The sequence below is a fragment of the Artemia sp. Qi Xiang Cuo genome, chromosome 18, assembly GCF_049724085.1.
Source record: "Artemia sp. Qi Xiang Cuo chromosome 18, ASM4972408v1, whole genome shotgun sequence".
Classification (NCBI taxonomy): Eukaryota; Metazoa; Arthropoda; class Branchiopoda; order Anostraca; family Artemiidae; genus Artemia; species Artemia sp. Qi Xiang Cuo.
In genome coordinates this window covers 4,471,755-4,498,966 of record NC_142811.1, presented here as the reverse complement: position 1 = coordinate 4,498,966, position 27,212 = coordinate 4,471,755, and the positions used below count along the sequence as shown (strand labels likewise).

The 27,212-nt window shown below is 36.6% G+C and overlaps 1 protein-coding gene across 1 annotated transcript in view; it reads right to left on the bottom strand.

Moving 5' to 3' along the window:
* LOC148941137 (uncharacterized) overlaps positions 1 to 27,212 on the bottom strand; it is a 161,957-nt gene that overhangs the window by 40,158 nt on the left and 94,587 nt on the right. Inside the window, exons 8-11 of the mRNA XM_089104015.1 lie at positions 17,694 to 17,779; positions 11,229 to 11,320; positions 9,115 to 9,258; positions 4,465 to 4,649 (exon numbers count right to left, since the gene is read on the bottom strand). Coding sequence (XP_088960141.1) covers positions 4,465 to 4,649; positions 9,115 to 9,258; positions 11,229 to 11,320; positions 17,694 to 17,779 — 507 coding nt within the window. The remainder of the gene's footprint in view (positions 1 to 4,464; positions 4,650 to 9,114; positions 9,259 to 11,228; positions 11,321 to 17,693; positions 17,780 to 27,212) is intronic.

Here is a 27,212-nt window from a genome sequence, read left to right as displayed (position 1 = left end):
CATGAATACTGACCCTCCCAGGACATTTGAGATAAAAACTACTGCAAAACGCTTGAAAAACGGAAGAGCTTCCAGAATAGATGGTATAGGAGCATAAATGATTAAAGCTTCTGTCCGGACATGCCTGACAACGTGGACGACTCTGTCCAACGTAATATGGAGTGCAGAAGCTGTGCCCTACTGGCTAAGGGACTGGGCGAGGGGAGTTTTAAGAAAAAAAACTGGCATATTGACATTTCTGGCCACAAAAACGATCTAAATAGTTCGCAATTTTAAGGAAGCATTCATATTTTTCCCAGAACGGTTTTATCAAACCTATGATGCCGTCATGACATCAAGAAGATGCTCACATTGTCTGCAGTTAGAAGACAAGCGAAAATGAAAATCAACACATACAAGTCTGCCAAGTAGCCATGCCGGGCTACGTGGCATATATCTGTTTACCAAGTGCTCGTAAGCAAAAGGATTCTTGAATTTAACTAAATTTGGTAGGGATTTTGAGGAGTTCCGATTTGCTGGAGTTTGAGCTTGATCCAATAGCTCATAGGTTATTTCTGCTAAGAGTACCAGATGGGCTTCTATATTCTGTTCTATTCTTCTATTAAGCTGCATATTTACATATGAGAACTGAGCAATCACTTGGTGATAAAAATAGAAGATTCCTGAGATCCATAGTGATAAAAAATCCATAAAACACATTCTTCACTGTATCCCTTTTATCGTTACTTCTTGGACATAAAGCTTATTTTTAGAATTGTCTAACTCCACACAATACGAAAACAAGAATTTACAAATCCCCCCCCCCCCGTTCCCCTTAAGATACAGTCGATTTTTGTTCGGGGGGGTATTATTTTTGGTAAATTTGGGGAAGTTTACATTACTGACCTACAAATAAAGTGAACATACCACCCAATGCCTTTTTTTATGCTCTTTCCAAACATAATATTCGCTTAATTGGAATTGCAATTTGAAGCCCTTTACAGACCCTCAAAGATTATACCATTTTCTCTTATTTTAGATACCGCTTATAACCGCTATTATATATATGTATATATATATATATATATATATATATATATATATATATATATATATATATATATATATATATATATATCAAATACTACTCAAAACATCCCTTCCCCCAAAACAAATGTACACAAACTTCAATTATAAAACAACAAAAAATAAAGAAAACAAAAATTACAGTTTAAAATGGCATTCAAAATAATTTTTGCAGAAAGTTCAGTTTTAAGAAACTTAATATCAATTTTTTACTGTATTCGGTAAATAATCTTTGCGGGTTGACTCTTTTTGTGGGGAGGTGGAATTTCGCAATGACGGTTTTATTCTAAGTCTTCCATCACAAGGCCGGTCGTCAAAATAATGTCGTCTTGTTTTGAAGAAGCTTAGATTTAGCTGAATTAAACTTTCCTCACATATGGTAAAGATTAAGGACATTCGCAGAGGGAAGAGGGAGATCTCAGGGCCCAGGAACGTCCAAAAATACTCTCGTTGGGCTTCTGGGTCTAACTGTCGCACAAATGCGCTTTTATCATAATTCATTATTTTCTCTCTAAACTCATTGTTGGCTCTTTGGCCCTAATTATGTCATTTGGTCCTTTAGCAGTCCGTCTAAGCTTATTTCTTTTTTTCCATTTTTTTCGCGATAATCTTTACGTTTCGAAAGAAAAAGCTAAAAGTAAAAGTCAAGTAGATTACGACTCATCCCCAAACCCTTTTTTCGTATCTTTTTAGTGAATTGGCAATTGCCAATTCATTTAGCGAAGGCCGTTATTTACCACGTGTTGCGACGGGTCCCGGATTGGACAGAATGTCCAATCTTGCCACATTCCAACGCAAGACTACAACTTCATTTTTTTGTGTCCTTTCTTTTTCAAGTGAGTTTGTAAAGTGAGTTCACTTTTATACCTAGAGAACAGCACAGAATTTTTTTTAAAGCTTGTTGTGTCTATATATTTTTTCTGTCTTGGGTTTCAGGTTTTGATACGATTTATGCTGAAGGAGAGCGCTCCTTCTGTATTGGTATTAAGGCCATCTCTCAACGGAAGATATCCAGGATATGGCTCAACGACTTAGCCAGTTTTTGAAGGATAGATAAAAGTTATCCGTTCAGTAGTAGATCTGTGGTGTACATCAGCCCAGCTTAGTACCAAGCGTGGCCGCCTGAAGTGGCGATTAAGTAGAAGCGTCAAAGGGAGCTTCCAACCAAGAGATTTCCTTCCTCTCCGAGATGTTTTCTTTAGGTTATAAGGATATAACCCCATAAGCAGTAATCTGTATAGTTTGTTTTAGATAGGGAGTGGAGTGTAAGCCTCGGTTACTGTCGCCCCCTCGTTTACCTCTTAACACTGATGGCGGTAATTCGAACCCAATTTCTGAAAATAAAGGCTAGTTTAACCTTTAAAAATACTACTACTACTACTGACAATTCATCGCAGCACCAAGCCGCCTCAGGCCAACACAGCTACGCACGGTCCTCCTCCATCCCAATCTATTCTCCTCCATCCCAATCTATTCAAAGCCTCCCTTTTTACACCCTCCCACGAAGTTCCCATTTCCTTTACATCTTCTTTACGAAGTCCTCCAACCCCAGACAAGGACGACCTGATTTTCTTCTAGCCCTAGACGATTAGCCGAAAAGAGTACTCTTCGGCAATCTGTCATCCTTCATCCGCACAAGGTGCCCTAGCCATCTCAACCTTTCTTTAATTATAGCCCTAGAGAGCGGCCCTATAAAAATAGCCTACATAAATTGAGAAAATACCCCCGGAATTTGTATTATGTCGTATCGGATTAATGACACTTCTTGACTACTAAGGTCCTTGCGTCAGCCCTGCAGCGTTTTATTACATCCGGTTTCAAACTCTTGGTCTCGTATTACCAAGCTGAGATCAAACCCACTGCAGCACCACAGGACGAATAAAAGAGGTTCCTTGCTACACCCCGGATAGCACCGAGACATCCTTGATTAGGAGCTTCGGCCCCAAACACTACGCTGTAACAAGGTAGACGAAACATAAAAAAGAATATCTTAATAAATTAAAAATATCGAGGGCCTAGCCAGAATTTAGGAAAAACATTTTAGAACAATTTATTCACCAAAAACGTCATAGATAGGAGGATTTATAGCACAGTATAAATACATATACGAACAGTAGCGACATGTTTCTCCAAAAATGACACACATTATAGCGCGCTGAATGGGAAGTTTCCAGTGCGCCAGAGCAATAGTATCAGTTCAGTTGTTAATTGGCATTCGACCAGATCATTCTCGTCATAATGCGCTAAACATTTGTCATTGAGCGTGCGCAAAGAGGCGGAGTCATGAAGAGAGCTATAGAATAATGTCTAAAAAATTGTTAATGGAGAGTATAAGACTTTTCGCTACTGTTCATATATATATTTATACTGTAAAGGATCTATTATCCAAGGAATCGGGTGAATAGACGCAGAAAACTGAGTGTTTCAATTACAGAAAGAAATTCTTGTTTGGCGATTTACGAGCTTTTGAGGATAGGGTGAAATTTTCCACGCGAGTGGTGGATGCTATAGAACAAAGCGATACATAAATAGGCAACATATTTCTAGGGAAAGCGCTTTGTTAATTTAAATACGTGAATTTAGCACGGATGTTGCAAATGCAGCAGTTTAGAACAAACCAGACACTAAGTTGCGAAACATTTGAAACTTTTGATCGGATACATTTGGGGAAAGGGGTATAAGGGGGGGGGGCTGGTTGACCTCCAATCACTTTTGACTCCTAAAAAGGGCACAGCTTTTTTCAATTTTCAATCAAATCTGCCCCCTCCGAAGCTTATACGACCACCCCGTCCATATGGAGTGACTCTGAGAAAAAAAAATGTAATAAATATTATAAATAAAATAAATATTATTATAAACGGGACTTAGGCCGCATCTTTCCTCTGGAAGACAAAAATAAGACAGCAAAATCTTACAGTCTACTATCCCAAAACAGATATAACGCTTATCTGGCAAAATTAAATAACTAATTTTCAGACTTCACCTGGAACACTAGCTGATGCCTGAAATCCTCCCGATCCTTTGCTTCAAAAAAAAATCTGATCCAAGTTATAGATCTAATCTACAATTTTCGACAAAAAATAACTCAAGTGACAATAATACACTGGCTATTGAATTATTTTTTATTTTTAAAGAAACCAATTTGGCCAAGTTCTAAAATATGGTCAAAATATACTAAAATGCCTTAACAACATGCAAATTAATATCAAAAACATGAATACTTTTAACAATTTCGTCATTTTGTTCAATTCAAAAAAAAAAAAAAAAAAAAAAGACATTTTTCCTACTTGATGATGTTAAAATTAGTATTAAAACCCAAAATACCTTTTTTATTACCAAAATATTTTGCTTTATGAACACATAAAAACAAAATTAAACAACAGCTAGAAAAAGAGTTACCTTTTCTAAGTTTGCTTCTCCGAGCTTCTTGTTTTCTTGCAATTTTCTTTGTAGCTCTTCATCTTTAGCTAGCTGATCCGGAATGCTTGTGGGCGTATCATCTACATAGCCATGTAATGAATCCCTATGCTGCCCAACTCTGGCAAGTTTCATTATCTCTACAGACTTTTTAAAACAATCTTGGGCTAGAAAACAGGCCTTTTTTTAATTATTAAGAAAAGTTAAACTGCTACGCCGTGTCTGGGGCCGAATGAGCCACTGTAACGGCAGCGGAAACTCAGTTTACAAATCTGCCTTTGATGGAGTCGAACACAGCAGGGACCTTTCAGACATCTGTTCAGCCTTATTGACACTTATCTTCAATAACTATTTATTTTTAACCCGCAAATAAACACAAGAGAAAAAAAAACAAAGGAAAAAAGATAAACAACACAAATACGAAAAGTCTACAAGTTTACGAAAAGACGGATGAGCCCGTGGTGCTGCCCGTGCTTGCCAGGGGCTGACTTTAGCATCTTAACGTGAAGCAGCTCAAGCTTATTGGTCACATTAGATCCGCTATACTGATGAATAGGTTTTTGGTTCCAGATACGTGAAGGCAAATAAAGAAGGAACATAAGATATCGGAAGTAATACGAGCGCAGGCTTCAAACATCATCTGATGTTGTGTTTTCTTCAATTTTTCTTTGATTTTTGGGCTTAAACAGTCACATGGGGCACTTCCGGTAATCAGAGGAAGGGAAAGGGGTCAAGGACCGTTGTGGCCTTTTCGGCTAAAACTGCTTGACGATAATGGCTTTATGGGAGGGTGCATTGTCATTGTGAAGCAAACACGACTGATCGTACCACAAATCGTGGCTGTCTGCAGAATTGACCGTCTGGCCCTGGGGACCCCATTTTTGGAGCAAAATTCTACTTGAGTAAAAAAAAACCGTCAGCATCGCCTTGATTTTAAAATCCTAGCCTTTTTCTTCCGTGGCTCATCAGTTATTTTCCATTCTCATTTTACCGTCCGTGGCTCATCATTACCGTCCGTGGCATTTTACTGACGTTAATTTTACCGTCCGTGGCTCATCATATTCTCAGGATTGTACTCGTAAATCTAAGTTTCGTCTCTCGCAATCACATTTTAAGAGATGTCTTCGTTGAGTCATGCCCTCCCTAAACCTCGCCAGCCACTTGAAGAAGGAGCTTCTTTTCCGAACACGATATCCGTAAACTAGGTTCACGGAGCTTCTGAATTCCCTATTTCATTTTCCCCGCTTTCACAGGGAACTTAATCACATCTCAGTCTTCATCAAAGTTGCAATCTATTTCCATCGTTAAAATAGCAGAACACGCGTGTAAAAAACAGAGCTACATTCAAGATAAGGTAGCCTAAAGCACAGAAAATCATAGCACAACAGCCCCGGTGTTCCAATGAACAGTGTTCCTGGTGTCACAATGCTTGAACTGCTCATGCAAATTTGAGACAAATTTAATAGGAATATTTTCGACAAGGGAAATACTTGCATACATACACATCGGTTTGCATATGATTTTACCCAAGCTGCTAAAAATACAGGGGCATTAAAACTATGCCCGGTCAGTGACACGTGGATTAGTGACTAACTGGTGACTAACTAGTTGGAAGCGTCTTCCGTTTACCATTGTTAAATGCAGATACGTCTTTTTGATAATTAGTATATGAGAACTACTGCATCGTTTTCTTTTTTCTTTTCTAAAGAAAAAACTTTTAACAAGTAAATTTATTATTAATGTATCAGGAATCAATATGGAAAACAGATTCTTTTTATATACATATCATATTCAAATTTCTATTAATGAAGTTTCAGTTTCTAGTGAGAATTGACTTTTTTGAATGGTTGTTAGAGCCAAACCTGCTCTCAATCCAACAGGTCAACTCGCTACAAAACCCCTTCCATAACACAAAAGCTGTTCTGGTTTTGAGAAGGCATGCTGTTAGCTTCTTGCAATTGTTAAATTTTTTTACTAAGAATATTTGTTTAGGACAAGCGTGCCTAATAAACGTGCCAAAATCCGTACATTTAAAGCAAAAGATACCTTTTTATTGTTTTTGATCTGCAGCCATAATTCTGAAAAAAAAGCACAAGAAGGTCCAACCTTGGGGGGGGGGGGAGGGGAAAAACACACGAAAGAGAACATTTTTTGGTAATATCTTTTTTATAATATTTTTTTTGGCCGCCAAAGATGGCAGCCGAAAAGGACGGTTCTTGGCAATCTATCATCCTTCATTCGCTAAACGTATCCTAGCCATTTCAACCTTTCTCTCATTATAGTCATAGAAAGTGGAATAGATCCACATTTTTCGCACAGCTTACTGTTTAAAGTACCGTCAATCAAAAGGGTACCTAAAGCAATCATTAGACAATAACATCAAGCCACCATATACTACTATATGGTGCAAACTATAGGGCAAACTACACCATAGATGAGATGAGATGAGATGGGTTTTATTTTCAACTAATATTACATCATACTTAACTGGCACTTACCACATTTTTTAAATAACATTATCAACCAAACGTAGAAATGGTAAGAACGTATGACGTTTTATTAAGCCACTATTGTGGTTTGAGCAGTTTCACACAATCTTTCATCATAAACAAACCCCAATCACTCTTCCTACTCTTTTCTTACCTTTCAAAACTACATATACACCATATACGAAAGTACCATATACTACTATGAATGAGGAGATGAAACGTGAAACGAACAAAACTTAAAATAAATAGCCAAGCCAAAGCAGCCACGAAAATTAAAAGCTAAACATAAAAATTGAAATCACAAAACACTATAACTCGTTACAATAATAATAAATAAACAAAAACTAAATAATACAAAAATAAAAAAGAAAAGAAAAGAGCAGCATAGAATGAGGATCAAAAAGTGGTTTTCACCAATTGGATGAACTCCTGAATATCACAGCATGGAATAGGACCTCGGTCTTATTATGTTTGTCTCAGTGAAAAAATAAGCTAGTGATGCAGTGCTTACTTTCAGAACTATTTGACCTATGATGTTCGTTCTATAAATCGTTTCGTTAATTACGCACACTTTACTGTAATAAATACAAAAATATCATTTTTGTTTCAAATTAGTGAGTTGAATGACAGCACCTGTCGTCAATGCATTTTCAAACACATTTACATATGGGTCAGGATTTTCAGAGACGATTGTCATTTCAATTAGTTCAAGTTCTATCCGTAGAACAAAAAATCACAAATTATTACAATAAAACATTATGTTTTGTAAGTGGAAAAAAAATTGCTGCAACCACAATATCTCAATTTGAAGTAGAAAAAATTCTTCTGGAAGACGAAATAGGATACTTTTTAAGAATTTGTCCTAAAAATAGAACTACCACAAATCAGCATCAATATCAGCACTATCAGCACCTGAGGCCTTATTATCTTTTAACCCTTTTAGTACTGTCACTAAATCTTCCTCACAAAACAAAATTTTCTTCACATCCAAGGTATCACAAACTATTACATTTTCCTCTATATATTTTCCTGCAACTCTATCTCGGTTTAGCACACTCCCAAAATGTTCTGCCCATCTCTCTTTGCCTCCTTCCTTATCACTAATCGTGGCCCCTTTTCTATTTTTAACTGGGACAGGTCCATATTTGACTATTCACTCTCAATGTATTAACATGCCAGTACAATATTTTACTATCATGCCAAAAAACCAACAAAGATAAAAATATCTAAAAAAAAAAAAACAAACAAACGAGACTGTGGCCAGTGGAGAGAAAAGAAAAACAACAGAAACAAAACAACGCGGATATTTCGCCTGTATACAAACAAGGCGTCTTCAGCACGAAAAACACAAAAAACAAACAAACAAGATAAAACTAAAAACCAATAAAACCACCACCAAAAAAAACAAAAAACAACACACAAAAGTCCAATCGGCGCAAACTAATCCACGTAGGGAAAAGATGCTAATATAGAGTTACTTCAGTGAGGACACCAGAGTAACTGAGGAAAAATAAAAAAACTGTAAATTACTTTAATTATTCAGTTGCGAAATAATCCTTTTGTTAGCTATTACTGAAGCAAATGCAAATCGTTCCATCCATCTTCTACATTGTCGCATTTTAAACTCTTCAGTTTAGTATTCAACTTTTCTTGAAAAGTTTCTCTCAAATTCTCATACTGGAGCCTACTAGCATCAGAACTTCCCAGGAGGTTGTTACACTTACGAAATTTCAGCTTTAAATAAACACTAGACACTACTAGATGGTGATCTTTAACTTCATGCATAATATAATATAGTTTCATATATAATAATATAGTTTCATAGCATATATGTTTATATAATAAAAATTTGTTTTTCAATAAAATCTGATTTCTATAATTTTATTACATACTTACAATATTATGATACAAGTAATTTGTTTTATAAAAAATGTAATTTCTAAAAACCAAAAAATGTGCAAGTAAAGGAACTGAGTCGAATCCTAACGCCTTTTAAACTGTTGGTTATGATATTGTTGTGTTAATTTTGTTATTTTCAATTTGTCACTACTCCGCAGTGTCATTTTCGATGTTCATTTATTTATATATATAAATAAATAAATAAATAAATAAACGGCCGCATAAAACGTATCTCTTTTCTTACCTAATTGTTGCAGGAGACTGTCATTTAATTTCAGCTGGCTGTTTTGCTTTTTGACTATTTTCAAGATATCTGCGAAATCGGGAGCTTCTTTCTGTTTGATTAAAAATTTTTGGATGGTCTGATTTAAAGCTGGATACTTGGACCCTATAAAGAGTAAACAAATTCATGAACAACAAAGACTACAAGAAACTGAGAAACTAAAGGAGCCCAAATTTGGTCGGGAAGGACCAAATTTGGTTGGGAGGCAGAAACAGAGAGAGAGAGAGAGAGAGAGACAGAGAGAGAGAGAGAGAGAGAGAGAGAGAGAGAGAGAGAGAGAGAGAGAGAGAGAGAGAGAGAGAGAGAGAGAGAGAGAGAGAGAGAGAGAGAGAGAGAGAGAGAGAGAGAGAGAGACAGAGAGAGAGAGAGAGAGAGAGAGAGAGAGAGAGAGAGAGAGAGAGAGAGAGAGAGAGAGAGAGAGAGAGAGAGAGAGAGAGAGAGAGAGAGAGAGAGAGAGAGAGAGAGAGAGAGAGAGAGAGAGAGAGAGAGAGAGAGAGAGAGACAGAGAGAGAGAGAGAGAGAGAGAGAGAGAATTAAAAGAAAGCTCAAAATTTGTGAAATAAATGTTAAACAACCTAAAGGAGCCCAAATTTGGTCGGGAAGGACCAAATTTGGTTGGGAGGCAGAAACAGAGAGAGAGAGAGAGAGAGAGAGAGAGAGAGAGAGAGAGAGAGAGAGAGAGAGAGAGAGAGAGAGAGAGAGAGAGAGAGAGAGAGAGAGAGAGAGAGAGAGAGAGAGAGAGAGAGAGAGAGAGAGAGAGAGAGAGAGAGAGAGAGAGAGAGAGAGAGAGAGAGAGAGAGAGAGAGAGAGAGAGAGAGAGAGAGAGAGAGAGAGAGAGAGAGAGAGAGAGAGAGAGAGAGAGAGAGAGAGAGAGAGAGAGAGAGAGAGAGAGAGAGAGAGAGAGAGAGAGAGAGAGAGAGAGAGAGAGAGAGAGAGAGAGAGAGAGAGAGAGAGAGAGAGAGAGAGAGAGAGAGAGAGAGAGAGAGAGAGAGAGAGAGAGAGAGAGAGAGAGAGAGAGAGAGAGAGAGAGAGAGAGAGAGAGAGAGAGAGAGAGAGAGAGAGAGAGAGAGAGAGAGAGAGAGAGAGAGAGAGAGAGAGAGAGAGAGAGAGAGAGAATTAAAAGAAAGCTCAAAATTTGTGAAATAAATGTTAAACAACCGGAAGGTAAGATGAGAATGGAGATGAGGGGGGAGATGAAGTAATAAGGAAGAAAATTCATTTATTTAACATATCAACTACGCACAGGTTTAAAGTTCTTCTATATCTTCCAGTGGACAATTTTGATAGTGGTAGGATGTTTTTTTTTGTTGAAAAAAAAAACGAGGATGGTGATGTCGGAAGGTGGAGAATTGACTAGGGAAATGCGAACTTGTTCAGGGGCTATGGAGCGTACTGTTGGCAAATCGCAAGGAAGTTTTCATTCTCCTTTCCTTGAGGGTGACCAGATTGATTCTCTGAAGAAGGGATTTATAAAGGGCTTTACCCTCAGTGAAGATAATTCTTATGCACCTTTTTCTTGGACTGCCTCTAGTCTCTCTGACAATTCATTAGAAATACTAGGATGCCAAACAAGATGTGAAAACAAAGAAATAGATTTCCTTTATCCATATACTTCCCTTCTTCAATAAGTGACAACACGCCCCCTCATATTTTAACCAATAAATATATAATGAAAGAGAATTGTATTATTAACCTTCAAATCTTATTTACGAGGGCCTTATTTCCCCAAAATTCTTCTTCCTCGTTATTCTCATCAAATCCAATCAAATCTCATCAAACATAATCTCATCATCAAACATCAAATCTCATCAAACAATACCTAATTAAAGTGTTACGTCGAAAGTCAATTTTATTACAAACTTTCACCTATAAACTCACTGCTTAATTCAACCCTTTCTTCGAAATCCCCTACAAAATACAACATGTTTACCCCGATATCTGCACACATTGGGCCAAAGAAAGGACAGTTTTGCTACGAAACCTAACTCATACGCTGCCTTCTTTTCCTTTATGGTAAGCCGTTCTCTCATACTTTATCCTAAGAATGTATAATCAAAGAAGGCTGTATTACTCACCTTCAAATCTAATTTTTGAAGCCTTGAATTTAGCTGGTGCTCCTAGCAGCTTACAGTACATGGCATGGATTTTGAGTAATTTCTGAGTCAACCTTGAACATAATGATCATGAGAAAAAAAAAATTAATACATAAAAGTAATAAATATAAATGACCTGATTTATTCCTATGAAATTCAAGCCAGTATAATGAGGGGAAATTTAAATTCTACCTGATTGGTTCTGCTGTGTGAAATCTTAAGCCAGTAGAGAGAATGAAAAAATTTTTTCACAATACTTCTTGCAAGTAGTCTTTCTGTTTTTCTGCTGTTTAAAATAATAAGGTTTAATAGTGTAATCCTTGATCAAACAAAAATAATAGATGATTGTGGTGGGCTGTTCAAAAATTTTAGGGATATAATAGAAATTAATTTTTTTTTTATCTATATCTACAAACGAATGATATAAATCATGGTTGTAGTAATAGCTACAACCTAGTTAAGAGCGAACCACGGCCCATAGTAACCAAAAGTTAAATAACTCGTTTAGAAAAAAACTGCCTAATAGAAAAATACTAAAAATAAAAATAAAAATTCGCTTTTGCGAACCAATTACCTGGAATAAGTAATGTTAAGAGCTGAAGAGCTCTTATGAACGGATAGAGAACGGACGGATAGAACGGATGGAGCTCTTATGAACGGACGGATGGAGAAAGAGGACCGCCGTATCTGTTTTCTATCCTCTGTGACTTACTATAGGTTCTGAAGTTACCTGTTAAAGATTATGGTAATTTTATATTATAGCCACCACACCCAAGATCGTGTATCACGAACATGAGACAATAACCGGTTTTCATGGTCTTTATACCATACAATGTTAGCTTCGGCTCGGTGGGAAACTACATCGTAGCTACATTTTGATTTAAATATTTAGTTGGTATGTTGGTTAGGTTAGTTTAGATTACGTATTCAATATAATGTGGTCTGGGCGGCCCCCCTTCCATAATTTCTTGTTGTAGTATTTTTCATTTTTCCTTTTACATAATAGAAAAAAAACGACCCATAGTAACCAAACCTACACAACCTACACGTTTTTATTGCTATTTGTAGCTGATTCAGGGATGGTAACTATTATTTTAATAAGTCTTAATAGTAGAATTTTTTTTTTTAAACAAATTTACGGGAATTTTGAAAGATAACTTGAAACTCGCCAAAAATGTCGGTTCAAACCGAAGAGTATATAATTGGAATCGCCATTGCCGGAAAATCCATACAGGAAACTTACAACCCCATCCCCACCTTGACTAAGAAGGAAATCATTTTTTTGCATGGGATGCACTGATGCATCCTCTTTTTTGTTGTTTCTTCTTTTCTTTTTCTTTTTTTCTTCGCCGTTAGCGAGTTACCGGAATAGAAATTAAAGGCAATATAGACTGAATCCTTTAATATTTTATAATAAATTATATATATATATATATATATATATATATATATATATATATATATATATATATATATATATATATATATATATATATATATATATATATATATATAATATATATATATATATATATATATATATATATATATATATATATATATATATATACATGTTATATAAATATATATATATATATAAATTTATAATTTACTTTATTATTTTAATAAAAAAAACAGGCTAAAACCTCATATACTTCTGATAATGACAAAAACAAAGAAATGTTGCATATTCAGCCGAAAACCAGTTTTGACCTTAGAGATAAAGGCGAAAATGAAATTAAATTCGTGATTCACCAAAATGAAATCCACATGCTTCAGCTTTAATAGCAAAGGAAAGGATTCAATCAATTTTTCAAATGTAATAGCATTAAAAGCTCCTTGACGTGCATTTGATTTTATTAGCTTTAACCTAAGGCATAGGTAAAATTTCTAATAAATCGACTGTTCTATTTTGCTAGATTCCAATATCTGAAGTTACTTAAGATTATTAAAAAAACTTTCTAAAAATGAAGCTTTTCAAATAGATTCAGAGGGATATTTAGACTTAATACCAGAAGATACAAATACCTTTTAAACTTCAATCTAAAAACAAGCAGAAATTACTATTAAAGAATAAATGAAACCCAAAATGAACAGAAATTAAATAAACAATCATAGCGAAAACATACAACAAGTAATAATATAAATGAATAAATGAATCTTAAAACGAGTGAAACTTAAACTGAATATGCAAATCAAGCTTGAAACGAACAAAAATCACTACAAACAAGAGTTTGGGCATGGCCTCCTTCTCTCACTGTAAAAGTCTAAAACCTACTGTGTCACTGGCACTTTACTGAAAACGACATGTATTACAAATATTTATTTTGTACTTAATGTTGATAATAAACATTAAAATTACAACAAAATTTTGAACTGATGAGCTTTCAGCAATTAATATTATTATACATCAAATATTCAGTTTAATTTATTGGCTCTTTCTAAAGTTGTTAAAGACGAATATAGTTTCACTACAAACAAGAGTTTGGATACTGCCCCATTCCTTAACTGTAAAAACTTACTGGGTCATTGGCGCTTCACTGAAAACGAATTATATAGCAAATATTTTCTTTTCCAGTTCTTACAGCATTGAAAACGAAAATAATATTACAGTTAAATAAAATCTTGTTTTGAAGTTTCTACGACAACGCCTTCTATAAAAGCCTTATATGCCCCCAGGGCATAACTTAAAACCCTTGCCCTGAGGGTTGTGGGGGGGGGGAGGGTCTAGTTGGCCTCCAATCACTTTCGACTATTACAAAGGGCCCTAGAACTCTCGATTTCCAATCGAATGAGCCCCTTTTGAAGTCTCTACGACGACCCCTTCCATGTGAAGTGCCCTGCTCTAAAGTAAAAAAATAATGTATGGTACATTGTGCCAACATTGTTCCTTTATGCTCTCAGGGCATAACTTAAAACCCTTGCCCCGAGGGTTGTGGGGGAGTATCCTCCTCAAAAATATATTTTCTATCTGGAAAGCAACTACGCTGAACAAAATGGCTATCTCAAAATTTTGATTGGATGCGCTTGGGGGAATGAAGGGCGCGGGAGGGGGGGTGATAGTTGCCCTCCAATCACTTTCGAATATTAAAAAGGGCACTAGCCACCCCAATTTCCAATCGAATGAGTCCTTTTCGGAGTTTCTACGAAAACTCCTTCGATACGAAGTGCCTGTCGAAGAAAAAAAACACATTGTGGCCACATCGTTCTTTGCTTAGGCAGTAGAGAGTGATTTATTTTTCAATTTGTTATGGCCCAGGCCAAAGAGTATGGTAACCTTGCAGGAGCTGAAATGTTCGGCGATTTAATAGTATAAAATTTTTTAGTATAAATTCAATTTATTTTAAATCGTAGGAATTAGATTCTACCAGTGCCACCAACTATAGCGCCAGGTGATTAGATTAAAAAAGCAGAAAATCCAACGATTTATATAATTGACATAATTAATCTACAGTCTTATAGGATTAAAGCCGTTAGTGGTAAATGGTACCATTCTGTAGGTGATAATTAATCAGCATTCCTTTTGTTTTCAAAAAACACAAGTGAAAATCAAGTCTTCACGCATCAGGCCTAAGATAGACAGGGAAAATAATGATTGGTCAAGCAGCCTAGATAACTTTAAGCTATTAGGCCTGCTGGTGACAGAATTTTCCTGTAATTACGCTAACCTATGCTATATTCCAAAGTACCAGAAAAAAAAACAAGCAGCAGTTTAATTTAGGCTAAAAAAGGGAAGAAAATCCCAAATATTAGACAGCGTGGATTTTTCTTTACGACATTAGCTCCAATTTCCACTGTTATAAGCTTTTCATAATTCTTGACTCAGCCTTTGAACGGGAGATCCTTTTTACCAGCGGCTAAACCACCAGATTTAATCATGAGCATTGCTAAGTAGTCTATTCACAAAAGATTTTTCCTGCTTATCTGTTACAACTGGATCTAAATTCCAACTGAATTCTTATTTATTCGAACTTCTACAGAAAGGGTGCATTAGCTTATTCAATTTCCAATCCCATATTGGATCGTCCAATATAGCTCCATACTTTGTTCGCTTGACTATTGAATAAGACTTACATCCTTGTATTAGTTGCTAGTAAGATCCCAAGGGTGGGGCCTAAATTTTTCTAAAGAAATTCGAGAAATCAATGGCTCTCTTTACTTGACTGTTGAAATGACTCTTAACCCCTTTATATTAGACCCAACTGCCACCGAATCTCCACAAAGGGGAGGGAGAGGGTCCATAAATTAGTCCGCGGGCTGTTTTCTAGGAAAATTCAAAAAGCTTCAGGGTAAAAACGTATTTTTCACCAATTCGAACTCCTAGTCGAAATCCACTGATATCCCCTTCTTTTAGCTTAAACCCGTGTATACCTATGACAATCAGTTCCAAAGGCCAGAATCCAGAGATACACCCCAAGTATTAGAACCCATAGCTTCAAATAGTACTGGTACATTTGGATCTCCTATTTGATATCCTTTCCCATGACACATCTTCCCAAATAGCCCTTCAATGCTCCCAAAATATTCATTTTTCTACATTTTCATTTTCAGGGGTCAGTGGGATGACTCTGTAAGGTCAGCCAGAGTGGACCCAGCTCTAAATAGCCACCTGGACAATTCTGGGGAAGGTGAACACAAAGGGTGTAAGAAAGCACAGGATACATGGCCCCCAGCCCTCCATTGCACTTTCGATAGGGAGATCAGCATCACTGATAGGAAGTATGAAGTCCAATGCGAATCAGGATCGCGGGCTAAAAAATTTATTTGACAAATTCAGTAGGGTATTCAATGCATAAGGTTACTGTGGTAAACCAAATTAGGTATGTAATTTCACAAGAAAGCAAAAAGGAAAAACTACTTCGATTTGTTTTATTGCCCCTACAGATCTTTTGTGCAAGGCTTTTTGAAGTATCCAAAAACGCAGCAAAAATAATTTAGGAAAAAATAGCCATTTTTGTGAGGAAGAAAAGACGACACAGCATATTTTGTAAAACGGTGTTTCTAAATAGCTTGAAAGCTAAATAGGATAGGAGTATACGGGTTGTACGAATAGACATAACTTGGTGAGTTTGATAGTATACCAAAGTTACAAAGAAAAAAAGCTATATATTGCCTCCTCAACATATCGCCTTCTGAATTACTGTAGCCAAGGGTTTTACGTAGACAACGGAATAAAAAAAAACTGTTGTAAAATCCTGACTTTGTTTAATTAAATCAGATTGTAGATTCGTGATATTAAAATCAAACAACACTTAACACTTAATCATTTTCTTCAGTTCTTTTCTGGGCTTGGGTGTTTTATAGTTTAAGTGTGTTGTTAAATTTCTTCCCGAGTTACACTACAATAATAGTAATAAAAATATTTTATTTTCAACCAATATTATACAAAAATATATGACCGTTCTGGAGTAGGCAAATTGAAAAAAGAAAAAAAGCTCTACTGTTACTATGCAAGGGAGGGGGACGATAAAGTAAAAACTATAAATATCTGAAATTAAATGACTGGGTTTTCTTAAAACTATTCATTCTTAAAAGGGGGTTTAAGACCAGAAAGGTATATAACAGAATCATAGCCACAGGTTAATCACGTCTGCTTATAGCAAAGCAAAGATTTACCAATGGTCCGTGTCATTCCTTGATATAACGTCATACTAGAGACGAGACAAAAAAGATTGAAATAGCAAGAGCATTGTCTGGGAGTTCCGAAAAACAGTGGAAGATTCGCTAGATGTTTTACAGTAAATGACACGATTTGGGTACCCAACTGACTTACCGTATTTCAAACACTAGGCTGTACGAAAAGTGTGGCTCAATCCCGCTTTCTGTGGCTATATTGAGAGAGTGGTTCAGATTGCTAAGGCACATTTTGTGGATAAAGGATGTCAGATTGCCAAACATTGTCCTTTTCAACCAACCGTCAAGGGCTAACCGGAAAGCATGTCGTTTACGGTTGGGGTGGGAGGATATCGTATGGAAAAATTTAAGGGAAATGGGAACTACCTGGGATGGAGGAGGAGCATGCATAGCTGTGTTGGCCTCAGGCGGCTTGGTGCTGTGGTGAGTTGTTAGTAGTAGTAGTTTGTTCGGAAAGCCTTTGGCAACGCTAATTTATCATGAAGTGTTTTTTACCAACAATAGTTTTTATATATTTCGTCATAATCAGCATACAAAAAACAAAAAGCCGTTTTAACCTTCCATTTATTCCAATAAATAAATAAAAGCCTAAAATAGTCCTAGAGATTACATCTGAAAGTTGAACACGGCCCAACTCACCAAATTAGTGAATTATTAATTATTAATTAGTGAATGATTAACTCACCAAATTAGTGCAAATTAGTGAATCAGTAGTCGTGCGTAATCTGTTTTGGTCAACAAGTGAAACTATAGTCTGGCTCAGGCACTGAGTTTTTCAAACCTCTTCCTCACAAAAAAATAATTTAAAAATACCTTTCTTCAAGTAAAAAGCTTGAATTATCTTCGTCATCCAAGTCCACTTCACGCTCACGAAGTTCTTTTATTTTTGAATGTATCCCCTGGAATAAAAATTAAATAAAATATTAAGAAGGAGGTAAGGGCAAGACGGTGCTTACTTTTGCCCAATCTGCACAGCCATGGATAAGTGTGGGTCAAATGATATGTGAAGATTAAAATGAGTTTTGAAAGGAAGGATATTTTTAAACGAAAACACACACAAAAGTATTTTGAAAGATATAGGAGGGAGGAATTAAAAAAAAAAACTTTAAAAAAAACCTCGCCTGCGTATGCAGCCTGTCCCAAGCCAGGATAAAGAGGGAGGGTTGGGCTGTGGGCTTGCGACCCACATCCGGGACATCAAGGGCCTGCCCTCGGGGAAAATTCTAACTGCAACCGAAACATCAAGTTTGAGCCTCGGATTTTCGAACCCCCTTTTGATGACGACCTCTGCATGCCCATGGACAAGATTTATGTCCACACAATGTCTCAAGACTCCAAGACTGAACAAGTGCTGAGAGCAATGGAAGATTTCCACCTGGACCTTCTGGCTCTGTCGGAAGTTCGATGGCTAGGATCTGGATCAAATAAACTAGATGGAGATGTGACCATTATACACAGTGGATCGCAGCAAAAGCATGAATACGGAGTAGCCCTAATGATGAAAAAACAGACTTCCCAAGCTCTACTACAGTGGACACCGGTGAAACCTATAATCCTGATAGCCCGCTTCATCAGCGGGCATGCGAAACTGTCAGTAAAAGTATGCTACGCACCCACCAATGAAGCCATCAACGAATCAAAAGACGAATTTTACAGAGCTCTCAACTCCGTTGCAAACGACATACCACGGCAGAACATAGCATGTTTTCTAGGAGATTTTAACGCGAAAGTAGGGAAAGACCGATCATTTTCCCCAGAGGTTCTCGCCGAGCATGGCCTCGGCCAGCGAAACGAAAACGGAAAACTACTTATCGACTTCGCGCTCCTTAATGACCTAGCAATCGGAGGTATCCTATTTTCTCATCGGGATGTACACAAATATTCTTGGATATCTCCCGATGGCCACACTCAAAATCAGATTTACCATTGTCTTGGAGCAGGAAGTGAATATCAAGCCTACTTGATATAAGGGGATATAGAACAGCTGACGTTGGCTCAGATCATAATCTGATGGCAGCAAAAATCCACCTCAAATTGAAAAGAAATAGAAACGCAAAAAAGGCTCCCTTAAACCCAGTCTTTGACTCGGAGGAACTGAGGGTGAGAGAATTCAACCAAGCCTTTAAACTAATGATGCGGAATAGATTTGAAGCCTTGTCTTTACTAGATTATGCTGATAGCAATCAATACTGGGACAGCATAAATTTGTGCTTTCACGATGCTGCGAAAGCCACCATTGGGTACCGCAAGTGCCCAAAAGAACAGTGGCTATCTGACCAAAAATGAGAACTCATAGAGACAAGGAAAAGAGTAAAATCATCCCTTATCCAAAGACAAACCCCCGACCGACAAATCCTCAGAAACCATGAATACAGAGCCGCGGATAAAGAGGTAAAGAAGAGTGCCAGAAAAGACCAGACAAACCTGCTGGAGCGGAAAGTAGTGCAGGCAAAAGAGGCAGCGAAGAGAGGTGACTCAAGAGCCGTCTATAAAATCACTAATGATATTATTGGAAAGAAATGCTCTATTCAACATGGACCAGTAAAAGACCCCTCGGTCATCCCAACAACACAGCAGTCTGACGTAAACGAAGTTTGGGCCAGCCACTTCGAGAAGCTGTTGAATAGACCTCCACCAGACGATCCGCCAGAGATCCCAGCAACAACACTGTTTTCCCTAGATATCAGCACGGATCCGCCATCATTCACTGAAATTATAGCAGCAGCAAAGAAGCTCAGAAACGAGAAGTCACCTGGCGAAGACAGGATATCCGTGGAAATGATCAAAGCGACCGTTGTGACCTGCCTCAAGTTCTGGACAGCGCTGTTCGCAGTAATCTGGACGACCGCCAAAATACCTTCGGATTGGAACCGCTGCACCCTTGTGAGGATCTTTAAGAAAGGTGACGCGTCCCTCCCAGGGAACTGGCGAGGAATCTGCATGCTTTCCATATCTAGCAAATAATTGACGCACATTTTACTGCAAAGAATCAGCTCGCAGCTCAACTGACACCTTCGCGACAAACAACATGGATTCAGACCGAAACGTTCATGTGTGGACCTTATATTTACTCTACGGCTGCTAATGGAAGAAAGCAAAGAGCGGCACTCCAGAACCTATATGATATTCGACGATTTTGAGAAGGCGTTTCACTCAATAGATTGTCAAGATCTGTGAAAGATTCTAATACATTACAGAATCCCTGAAACGATAGTTTCGCTAATCGCTGCGCTCTATGAAGATAACTCTATGAAGATGCTGTGTAAAGACACCAGATGACCGAACTCGTTTCTTCCGCATTCTGTCAGGAGTTTAGCAAGGTGGCATCTTGTCACCGCTACTTTTCGTAATCGTTACTGATTACATACTGCGAAGTACAAGCACAGACAGAATTCAGCTGAATCTAGAAATACGCCTGAGTGATATAGACTTCGCTGACGACATCGCCGTCCTGGAATCATGCAAGAAAAGACTCCAAGAACTCCTTGACATAGTGAGGGAGAGAGGTGGCTCGGTCGGCCTGTAAATAAATAATGAGAAAACAAAATGCATGGCTGCCACAGATCCACCCCTGAGCATCATTTGCGGAGACCAACACATAGAGCAAGTCGTCCATTTGAAATACTTGGGAAGCATAATAGAAAGCACCGGATCGACCGCAAAAGAAGTGCTCAGAAGAATCGGCCAAGCCAATGGGGCCTTCAATAGATTACGGAAATTTTGGCGGTCTTAAAGCTTCTCCATACGGATAAAGCTACGACTCTTTAATAGCAAGGTTATGCCAGTGCTGCTTTATGCAGTCGAAATCTGGCACTTAAGCAATTAACAAGAGAGAAGAATACTTGCTATCGAAAACACATGTCTTAGAAGAATTCTCAACATCTGTTGGCAGCAGAGAATAACAAACCAATCCATCCGCGACAAGACTGGCCAGCCTCTTGTGACATATATCATAAGAGTCCACCGATGGAGATACGTTGCCACGTACTATGTATGGATAATCTCCGACTACCAAATGTAGCGCTCCATTGGCAGCCATTGGGTTCACGCCACAGTGGCAGACCCAGAAACACCCTGCGTTGAATGTACCAGACAGATCTCCGTAACTGCACGCATTTGTGGGAGGTGTGGGAGGACATACTTGCAGCAGCAAACCTGCGGGGAGATTGGCGGCTCCTTCTTGATGCCCTGGGTGCCTCTGGAGGCATAGGCGGATCTAAGGTAAGGTAATAATAGCCTGCGTCACTGGACTTCCTATTTTTTATTACATTTAAAAAAATTAATTTTCATTTCCAATGAACAACAACAATACTTATCAAGTACTCTTCATCGTATATTCCGCACTTAAAGATGTTGTTTCTCAAATCTTCTAGTGCTTCCTTACAAATTCGCTCCCAAATACATTTGGATGACTCAGTTTGCCCTCTTATGGAGTAGAAGATAAGATATTTGTTTTGAAAAAATTACTACCACAAGCACAGAAGGCTTGAAGTCAATTTTTTGAGAATTCTCTTTTTTAAAAACGTCCAAAAATTTAATAAAAACACTTAAAACTAGCTCAGGTTAATTCATTCAACGTTGGGCGAAATCGTCATTTTGTCATCCTTCATCCGCAGAACGTATCTTAGCTATCTCAACCATTCTCTGAATATAGCCCTACAAAGCAGGATAGAATCCCATTTTTGTACAGCTTACAGTTTTAAATATGGTCAGTCGAACGTGTGCCCAAAAGAGTCTGTTGACAATTCCTCTGGAGACAATATAAGAAAATCCTCCTCCGTCTTTCGAAGCGCCCATGTTCCAGAACCATACTTGACCACTGTCATTATTGTAGCTTCAAATATTCTGATCTTCGTTCGCAGGCTTATCTTCTTATTCTTCCAAAATTTTTGCAACTCCAGGGTTAAAAAGACACTGGGCATTGGCTATTCTACTTATAAAATCTTCACTAATTATACTGCCTAGGTAAGTAAAGCTGCTCACGTGATTGATATTCATGTCGCCCAACATCACCTCTTCACCTTCGCTTATTCCCAGCCTTAGTGACTTAGTCTTCTTCACATTAATTTTCAAACTTATTCTTGCCCCCCGAACTCCAAAACCTCCGAAAATTCATTCATTTAGCTAACATTTTCCACAAGGACGCTCAAATCCTCAGCCAAATCCTAGTCTAAAAGAATTTTACTTCCTCAATTGACTCCAAGCTCTCCCATAGCCTTTGCCGTGTTCCTCAAGACAAAGTCTATCATAATAATCCATACAAATGGGGATAGAAAGCAACCCTTTTTAACTTCAAATTCAATAAGAAACCTCGACTGACCTTATTTCCTACCTTAACTGCAGCAATGTTATTCTCATACATAGCACTAATGTATAACTTTATGTATTTGTCTGGTATACCATGCAAGAATAGGACCTTCCCTAAAGCTCTTCTAACGGCTGGATCAAACGCTTACTCAGAATCTATAAAAGTGAGGACCAAAGGTGTTTGACAACTCAGGCACTTCTCAATTATTAACCTAAGAGGGAAAATTTGGTCGACACATCCTCAACCTTTTTTAAAAACGCACTGTTCTTCTCTTAAAAATTGCCAACAGCATCTGTCAGTCTAAAAAGTATTATATTGCTAAGTAATTTGCTATTTACAGAGACCAGGATAATATCTCGATAATTACCACGCTCACTCTTATCATTTTTCTTATAGATGGGAATAATTTAAGCTTAATCCTCGAAAATTTTATTTTGCTCACTTAATTAGTTCATTGGTTAGTCTGTTCTTAAAATTTCTTATTCTAAGTACAGTAAAAATTAATGAAGCGAATATTGTTCTAATATTTATAATTTATAAATTGCTTTAAAAAATCTTACAAAAACTAAAGAATAAGCTAAAACCAGAATTCTTAAAAAGACTTTATTCTTTTTATCCCTTGTGTTATGTTCATTTTATGTTTAGTCTCAGGTTATTTCTCGTCTTACTATTATTTTGCTTTATATTCACAGGGAGACTCTGACATGTGCACCTTTGACATCCAAACCAATTCTCCAAACCAGCTAAACCGGTTAATTCTCCAAACCGGTTCAGCCAGTTTGGTAAAGCCAGCTTAAACGAGTTACACATAATCAGCTAAGATATGGATTCTATGAACATGATGTTTATCAGTAAACTTGATGACTTTATTTTTTAGAATGACAGCGTAGAGTAGACTGGTAGACTGATTGACTACCTTCAATCAGTAGATAAGCAGGCAACTATTTTCTAAATTTTAGTTTGATTTAAGTTATTCGATTTAACTAATTATTCTATAAACTATTTCATATGATTAAATAAAATGTAATGTAACTTAAATCTTTAATAAGCAGGTAATTGTTAATTAAACACTACTACAAAAGTGTCTGCTTAAACAAAGGTTCAATATTAAACCTTTGATTATCCTTTGTTAATTAAACCTTTAATTAAACCTTTGTTAATTAAACACTACTACAAAAGTGTCTGCTTAAACAAAGGTTCAAATATGAAACCTTTGATTATCCATTAAATCAAAGAATGATCACCCAAAACATGAATTCCAAGAGGAGAAAACTGTCGTAAGAAGAGAAAAATTGTGGTCTACGTATTGGTCGTAAGAAGAGAAAAGTGTGGTCTCTTCATGAATCATTACAAGCGAGAATCAATATCTCAATCATTGCTTATTGGATGGGGTTGACTACAAGGGTCTATTACAGACCAGTGCCGCAATGAGAAAACAAAATGTAATTTTGTTCTTGATAGGGGGAGGGGAGCTAAAGCCCCTTTAGCCCCAATAAAAACTCTCAAATAAAATTTTTTACCAGGTTGCACCCGACACTGGAAGATCCTTGGATAGTTATAGACTAGGCGAAAAAATCATTGAAGAAGTAAAATTAAGAAGAGTAAGAAGAGTAAAATTAATTGCAAGATTTAATGAGAGTAAGTCATAAATTAAAAAAATTCTTTAAAGACGCGTTTTTATTTCAAAATGAACTAAAAAGCCAAAAATTTTTTTTCTTTGGTACACAGAAAACTTCTGATATACAAAATTCTGACAACCCTACTTTAGTTTTTTAGTTTTTTTGCTTTTTCGTTTTTTTGCTTTTTTTTTAATCCAAGAATAATGTCATTTCATAATATCCAGGGTACCCACATGAACAAACGTTTATCTCTTCGTTCTTTCAGACTGACAGCACTATCTGTGTCCTTAGACTGATGACACAATCTAAGTAACCGACGCCGTTACCGAGTTAATAGGGTGTTATGTTTGAGGCAAAATGACGTAGAGGGTGAACTAGCCTGTCCCCTGATTCACTGATATATTGGAGGAAAATAATAAAACCCAGAACAAAACGACAAGAAGAAATTTTTCTTTAATATGGGTACTAAAACTGTGATTTTTTAATTAAAACAATCTGCACTTGAAGCGTTTTTTTTCCTTGGATTTGTTCCAGAACTCAATTATGATTATTAATTATTTTTCATCACCTTCAACCTAAAATGCCTAATAACAACAAATTTGGCCCTATAATGCTTATAATTATGGTTGCAGCTATAGCTGCAACTCAGAAAAAAGTGCGAACTACGGCCCATAGTAACCGAAAGTTTAAAAATGTCTTTTAGAAAACTATCTGGTGAGAAAACCTTTAAAGTTGATTGAGGAATGTTGACTATTATTTCTTTTCATCTAAATAGTTAAAGTTCATTATGAAAAAAATATATCAATTTTAAAAGAGCTCGACACTCTACAAAAATGGTGCCCGACCTAAATGTAAAGCATATCATTGGAGTCAACAGGGTCAAAAACCACCCGCTGGAGGTTTTATGACCCATCCCCAATTTCAAAAACCTTAGAAATAACATTTCAGCTTTAGTAGCACTGATACTACTAAAGCTGGTTTGCTAAAATCTGGTGCTAAACGGTTTGAATCAAGCACCCCTGGTAAAAAAAAACGGAGACGTATCATTGATTGCCTTGGGAAAAAGTGATTTTCTTGTTTGTCAATTCTCCTGTATGGAGTGTTCGACTATGGTGCACTCCCCATACACCATTCAAATGATGCAGTTTTCATTTCGATCCGACACCATTTTCGGGGGGGGGGGGGGGTTTCTGCCTATTTTTCGAAATTTCGATAAATATTTCTCGAAATAATTCTTTCCCATTAAGACTAACGAAATTAAGAGTTACCATTCCTGAATCAGCTTCAAATGGCGATTCTCCGTCGTTTGATAATTTTTTTTTCTTTTTAAATGTGTCTCTAAATTTTCGGTTACTATGGGCTAGAGTTCATTCTTTACTATGTTATAGATGATGCTGGAACCATGAAAGGGGCTAACATTGTAGCCCATTCTGCACTTACAAGTGATAAAAATCGTACACAGTTTTTCGTTATCCATTAACTTCAAACAAAAATAATAACAAGTAACTGTTATTAATAATAATTGAGTTTTGGAACCTAGCCCTTGATTACTATTATTTCGTCAACATAACGTGTCATTTCAGTTTTAGAATTAAGTTTCAAGTAATTTTAGTTAAGTCATTTCAGTTTTAAAATTCAGTTTAATATTAATATTAATTAAGTTTTAAGCGTTAATATTTACCGTCATGATAGTATCCATTTTTTTATATCTCCTTTCTAAGACTTCATGTACCGATGATAATAATTCAGTCCATTCGAATATAAAACATAACATCAATAACAATAAATATCCTAAAAGAGAACTTATTAAGGACAAAAAGAAAATAAAAATTTAAAGTGATACTTAAAAAAAGAAAGAAGAACAAAATACGGGTAATTAAAGCAAATTGGTTAAGAGTTGAAAGATTAAATTATATTTTTAAGTTATAAGAAAAGGAAACGATCAAAAAAGGTGTTTTAAGGCCAAAAGAGAATACTGAATAAACAAACAAAGCGAATATTTCGAGAGGACAACCGCCTCTCTTCTTCAGCGCGAAATGAAATATTGTTTTGATTATATGATTGGGAAAGTGGTTTAAGGTTTATTTCAGGGATTAATAAAGTATCGGCTTCTCTTTTGAGAAAACCGAAGCCCTAAATATTGGTATTTAGTTCCACATTGGTATTTAGTTCCACCAGGGCCGTATCCAGGATTTTTGTTCAGGGGGGGTTTTACTAATTTTTTACTTTTTTTTTGGGGGGGGGAGTTAATAATTTTTTACTAAGTTTTCGACTAATTTTAATGATTTTTACATAGGTTTTAATAATTTTCGACTTATTTTAGAGTCGGTCAAAAAATTTCGGGGGGGGGGGGGTTCAAACCGGGTAACCCCCCCCCTGGATACGGCCATGAGTTCCACATTGGTATTAGTTCCTAAATGTTGGTATTTAATACCAACATCTAGGTCTAGCTTTAAACAGAGATTCCGGTGATTTAAGAAAAAACGAGTCATATTTCGGTTTTCTCAAAAGAGAAGCCGATACTTTAGTAATCCCTAAAATAAACCTTGAACCACTTTCCCAGTCATCTAATCAAACACGTGAACAACCCCTTTGGTCTCAAAGGGTGTCTGCAAGAAATGCAATAATTAAAATCCGAAATTAGATAACATAATTCTATAACTTATTTAATTGCTGGTTCGTTTTGTTTTTGAGTGCATGAATTATTTTCTTCTCTTTTATTTCTCAGTTGTTCGCTAGTATCCGTCGATGGCAGTTCATATTTTTTTTGATTTTGTTCAAATCGCGGATATTGGCGAATGACTCGCTTTTATGGTTGTTAGGTATTTGGTTTTAATTCTTTTAATTTTTGGCTTTTATTGAATTTTATTCATCTTTTAAGTTTTTGGTTTTTTCTTTGGTTTTTGGGTTCTTTTCACATTGACTTTCCGCGTTTGTTTTTTGTTGTTTTTTTTTCTCTTCGGCACTTTCCTTGGATACATCGTTTCGTTTCGCGCTGAAGAAGAGAGGCGTTTGTACTCTCGAAATATTCGCTTTGTTTTTTCAGTATTTTAATTTGGCCTATAAAAACCCCATTTTTGCTCGTTTTTCTTTCTTTAAATTTTGTTCTTTAAATTTTGTTCTATTCACATTGACTTTCCACGTTTGTTTTTCGTTGTTTTTTTCTTCGGCACTTTTCTTGATTACATTATTTCGTTTCGCGCTGAAGAAGAGAGGCGGTTGTCCTCTTGAAATATTCGCTTTGTTTGTTTATTCAGTATTCTCTTTTGGCCTTAAAACACCTTTTTTGATTGTTTCCTTTTCTTATATTATGGCAGGCCAATGTTGTTTAAGAAATTATCATTGTCAAGTTTTGTTACATTATTGTACAGCGTGCGGAAACTTGTGGCTAGCTCAACACTAGAG